At 44.6% G+C, this 5,472-nt stretch overlaps 1 protein-coding gene across 1 annotated transcript in view; it reads left to right on the top strand.

Annotated features, from left to right (window-relative positions):
• Positions 1 to 1,154, top strand: part of unc5a (unc-5 netrin receptor A) — a 302,233-nt gene extending 301,079 nt beyond the window's left edge. Inside the window, exon 16 of the mRNA XM_063189423.1 lies at positions 787 to 1,154. Within this exon, the coding sequence (XP_063045493.1) occupies positions 787 to 952 (166 nt within the window). The 3' untranslated portion in view covers positions 953 to 1,154. The remainder of the gene's footprint in view (positions 1 to 786) is intronic.
• Positions 1,155 to 5,472: the final 4,318 nt, after the last annotated feature.

Below are 5,472 nucleotides of genomic sequence, written 5' to 3'. Positions count from 1 at the left end.
AAAAAGTGGATCACAATTGAATGGTCATAGTTTTGGGTCCCAAAACCATTCTAGTTAAGAAACACCTGCTTTACTGTATCCCCCTTTCTAATATAAATAATAATAATGATGACTTTGTTTTATATAGCACCTTTCAAGTAACCCAATGTCGATTTACAAAAGCAGATGGGGCTAGGGAATAGGGGGGAGAAGAGAAAAGGGGGTAAGAAGTGGAGTTGCGGAGCATAGTGGTTAGGGACCATACACAGTTTCTCTGTATCTCTCTACTGTATGTACTGTCTGTCTCTCTGCCCATCAATTTGTCTCTCTGTGTCTCTGTCTTCCTCTTTTGTCCATCTGTCATTGACTATCTGTCTGTCTGAGTCTACTGTACCTGTCCGGTCTACCTGTCTTTCTATCTCCCTGTCTGTCTGTCTCTGTATCTGGGTATTGATCAATCTATCAATTGACAATGTTGCCTACCTGTCCTTCTATGTAGCCTACTTAGTCCTTCTCCGATTCTCTCCTTCCCCCTCTGTATCTCGCCATCCACTGTGTCTCTCTCCTGCAGGCTCATAGGCATATTCATTGATTTACAGCACTTACCTATATCTGTCTGTCTTTTCACACGTCCATTTACTCATCAATCTAACTATCCATACTTTTCTCTTTCTTTGTCTCTACTAAAGTCATTTGACTATCGATTCACATTTTTATTCTGCCAGTTTGTATGTCAGCGTGTCCATTGACTAATGTATCTCTTGTTCTGTCCTCTTCTTCCATCTGTCCTGTCCCTGTCCCCTGCAGGCACATGGGCTTCTTTGCGTCCAAGCCGAGCCCCACCTCGGTGATCCTGGACCTGTGGGAGTCACAGCACTTCCACAGCGGCAACCTCAACCAGTTGGCGGCCGTCATGGCCGAGATCGGCAAGCAGGAAGCCATGATCTTCCTGGTGTCGGACGGCGAGTGCTAACCCTACGGCGCCGCCCTACAGCGTCTTTATGGTCACGTCCTCACATCGGCAGCAGCGGCGGATGGCAGCAGCAGCAGCAGCAGCAGCAGCAGATACTACATACAAGATACACAGACACACACACGGGATATGGATCATGAAGACACACCTGAACACAACCACATGCTCACAGACACACTTTCACATGTTCTCTCACTCTCTCTGTCTCTGTCTCTGTCTCTGTCTCTCTCTCTCTCTCTCTCTCTCTCTCTCTCTCTCTCTCACACACACACACACACACACACACACACACACACACACACACACACACACACACACACACACACACACTGGTTGGGGTGGGCTGATGGGGGGTGGGGGGATATTAGGAGCAACTGGCAACTCCCTGTGATGTGATGTACTCCTCCGCTACGCAGGATGGAACCAAACACAGACACGCTCCCCCAAAAAACGCTTTCTTTTGGAATCGTGTGGAGGTAGTCGTCGTACGTACTCGTACCGTCCCTCACTGAACCACAGAAGTCCCATTTGCCCTGCTCACTCAAGATCTGGATCCATTACCCCCAGCCTCTCTGCATGCCAGCCAGCCAGCCTCTCGGAGCGCCTGGTGTGCGACAACATTTCTTTCTTTCAAGTGTGATTTACGATCCAAAATCATGCAAGAGAGGAGGAAAACAAAACAGAGTAATAGGAAAAGAAAAGGTATACTCTTCAGTGTTTGGGTGCCATTCAGGAAAGGGGGGTGGTGGGGGTGGGGGTGGGGATGGGGTTGGGGTCGGGAGACAGAGCTTGATGTGGTTAGGATGGTTCACTGCCACAGTCGTGGAGAAAGAAGCTCTTGATAATAGAGCCATTTTTTTATTTCTACGGCTAATATTTTTAGTTTTTTATTTCTGCTATTCCTTATACAATCACGTTGACCAATACCTTTTTTTTCCTCATGGGGCGGTCTCTAGCTTGGTGGAGGGAAAGACACCAAGGGCAGGGGGTCGAACGATGGCAGCATTTAAAAATTCAAAACATACGTTTTAAAAAGAATATATAAAAAAAACAAAATGTGTGAGTTGCTTGTATATATTTTAAAAATGCAATATGTAGAAAAAGGGTGTCATCTGTGCCATCGCAGGGGCCCGACGACGTGAATAACCAAATTAGTCTGGATCTGACTTCAAGGGTGTGTTAGCGAACAAAAGGGGAGGAATTGAGAAATAACGAATACTGCCCAATAACCAGTTCAGGTCATCGTCCTCAGCTCTGGTAGGCAGAGCAACAAAAACAAACAGCCATATTTAGAATTGAAAAGCCACTTTATGCAATGTGCATCAGACTTGCAGAGAGATCGAGATCGGGTCGAACGCAGATTTTGGAAGGGGTCATCGAGATCCATGTCCACACCCCCCTCCCATGTCATTTCGTACTCTCTGATGGCCAGGATGATTGGCGCCTCAGCAAAATGTGGCCAATTTCGCACCAGATGCGCTTTTGAGTCTGTCTGTTACTTGGACAAAGTCTGGAGTTTATAGATATATTCTCTTTGTAGTTGTCAGTCGAGTCAAGTCTGTCTGTAATCTTGATAAATGATTCAAAAGTGGGAAGTACATCACTCGTTTCAAGTTGTTTGGGGACCAGGCTTAAGGTGTATTTATATTTACTTTTGACCATTTTTTTTGGTGACTTCAGTGTGGAGCAAAAAATCGCACGTAATTGGCTCACAAATTGGAATATGCTGTGTCATCCACGGGGGGGGGGGAAACGGGGCCACCTAGCAGCTTTGCAAACTCAAGAATGGATTATTCATTCCAAATATTTTTCTGTCAGTACAGCAGACCGAAGCAAAACAGAGCTCGCCTTGCATTTCAGAAGCAAAATGGGCACATTGCAGGATTTTTTTGTTCTGTCAAAAAATAGTGTGTGATGTTCACCCTCCCCCTTCTCTCTTTTTTATATGTATAAAAGCCATCCGGCTGTAGGGCATTCAATGTATGTGTGGTTTGGAAGCTCATACATTTTCCAAATGTATATCCAGGAGCAAAATTATTTTTGATAGCATTATTTCCGTGTGGATAATGGATGTTTTAGTGCAAGTTAGCTGAGGGGCCACCTAAGAGAGTGGTCACACCCCACCCCTTGAAATCAATAAGGCAGAGAAATGAGTTAACATTGTGTGGCAACCATGCAAGTGAATAGGATGAGCAATTGTGTCCAGTAAATGGCCTAATACCGTAGGTTTGAAAATGTACACCTAGCTACTCCTAAGGTGGCAAAAAGTCCTCAAAAGGACCATCGTTGTGTTGTTTTGTTTAAATGTGTTTTGTTTTGTTTTTGTTTTTTTTTGTGAGAGTAGCTTGATGTTCCTTTAGGTTCTCATCACATCCACTCAGTGGAGATTCACTAAACATTAAGGGTGATTTTTAGGGTTCTTTAGGCCTCTTTGCAAATGTCTGTGTGAGTGTTATTTTTTAAGATTATTTTTGTCTTATTTTATTTTTTTTGCTGAATCCATGAATGTGGGAGATGTTTTGAGGTCAGCGGGAGACAAGACTTTTCGGTGGAGAGAAGTTAAGACTGTGCAAATCAGCCCCAACAGGGAATTATTCCTCTCTCTCTCTCTCTCTCTCTCTCTCTCTCTCTCTCTCTCTCTCTCTCTCTCTCTCTCTCCCTCTCGCTCTCTCTCTCTCTCTCTCTCTCTCTCCCTCTCACTCTCTCTCGCTCCATCCAGAAACTCCCAGTTGTGGGGGAGTTTGAGTCAAGTCCCCCCAAGGACAAGGGATGTGTTTCTCAAAAAGCTCCTTCCTAAAGAAAGCAGAAAAGCCTCCGAAGGAGCCCAAAGGCTGCCTGCCTGCTTTGAGGAGCAGAACTAACCACTGGTCTAATCCAATCACAACGCTCATATTCACATACAGGCATTTTGTGAGCCATCTGAAAAACGAAAAAAAAAAAGTTGTCATTGAATTTTCACGTTTTTTTTTTGTTTGTGTTCAATTTAAGCAATTTGTGGTGTGTGGTGTGTTTTAATCTTAACTGCCTTTGTACTGAGTTCCTTTGTATCGACATGAATTGTTCTTGTACTACACCCCCCCACCCGCTCTCATCAGTAACACACTGACTACCAAAGTTATAAATATATATCAACACATGCGTACATACACACACATACTACGTATTTGCTTGTTCTTATTTCTCCCATGGCCTTTCTCGAGACATTTCTGTGAGCTTCATATCATTCATCGTAACGCTGTCCCTCATACAGATATATGAAAAACTCACACAGGATTATTTACCATGACTAACAGATCACACTTGAGCGTCAGTAAAGTTTTAACCAGAGAAACCAACACTGAATCCGTTTTCTTATAGCACTTTGTAAAGTAAATGTACATGATTTTACTATGGAGCCAAAAAAGACAGACTGCTGGCGTAAACATTTGTCAAAAAAAAACGTATAACCTGTGACGTGTTTGCCTACTGTTCATTGGTTATATAGCATTAAAAAAAAACAAATACTTTTTTCTGCGGTGTTTAAGGTTTAGACTGTTTGCCAGAAGCTTTCTGTTGTTTTTTCATTTGTTGTTTTACTTTGTCCTGATGCTGTGTACGTACGTATGTTTGTACAGTTTTGCGCCCCATGATTTGGACACGTTATAGTAGGTGAATTCAGGTAAATTGGGCCACTTTGGGCCATTCACTTATATGCAAAAAGTGGCCCAATTTACTTGAATTCACCATATATAACAAGCCACATTTTTAACACACGTGAAAAATTTGGGAGATAGGCCTACACACCAGTGACACTGGACCTGTGTCTTGTGGAAGAGATTAAATATACCAGTAGTAGGCAAAGAGGGATGTGGAGTGAGTCCCCGTTCCCAGCAGCACCCATATCCATGCCACATAGGCCTCAGGTACCGGTAGCCACCCCCCCCCCCCCCCCCCCCCCCCCCCCCCCCCCCCCCCCCCCCCCCCCCCCCCCCCCCCCCCCCCCCACCCCCCCCCCCAGAAGAAGCAGTCGCAGCAGCCCGTCTTTACAGAAGGACCTGGAGAGTATTCCAAGAGAGTGGTTCAGTAGTAGTAGTATTAATAATAATAACTTCGTTTTTTATAGCGCCTTTCATGGAACCCAAGGCCGCTTTACAAAAGGAGACCCGATTACCTACTAAACCAGGTTACGTTTACCTTGAGGTAGTGGTAAATCATCTAATAGAAGAGCCTGAAGTCCTAATTATCATTACTAAATGCGGCTTGCAGACTATTTTAGGTTGACCACTTCCTGTAGGTTAACTTAGCCAGGGCTTTGACATAGGCTAACCATGTTCAACGCATATTCACACTCGTCCGAGAACACACAAGCCTTGTGGGTGAGACATACCACACTGGCTGGCATAATCTTCAGTTCATAGTCACAGGTAGAGAGGTAGGAAATCAGCCCCAAATGCCCAAAAGCCTACAGAAGGTGCCTCCTTGGCACAGGGGAGGCAGTAGCTAACTCACTCCGTTCCCAACACAACGCAAGCCATTTTTTA

Source organism: Engraulis encrasicolus, chromosome 23 (genome assembly GCF_034702125.1).
Source record: "Engraulis encrasicolus isolate BLACKSEA-1 chromosome 23, IST_EnEncr_1.0, whole genome shotgun sequence".
Taxonomy (NCBI): domain Eukaryota; kingdom Metazoa; phylum Chordata; class Actinopteri; order Clupeiformes; family Engraulidae; genus Engraulis; species Engraulis encrasicolus.
Note: the sequence above shows the minus strand (reverse complement) of the source record. Positions and strands in the feature narration are given on the sequence as shown.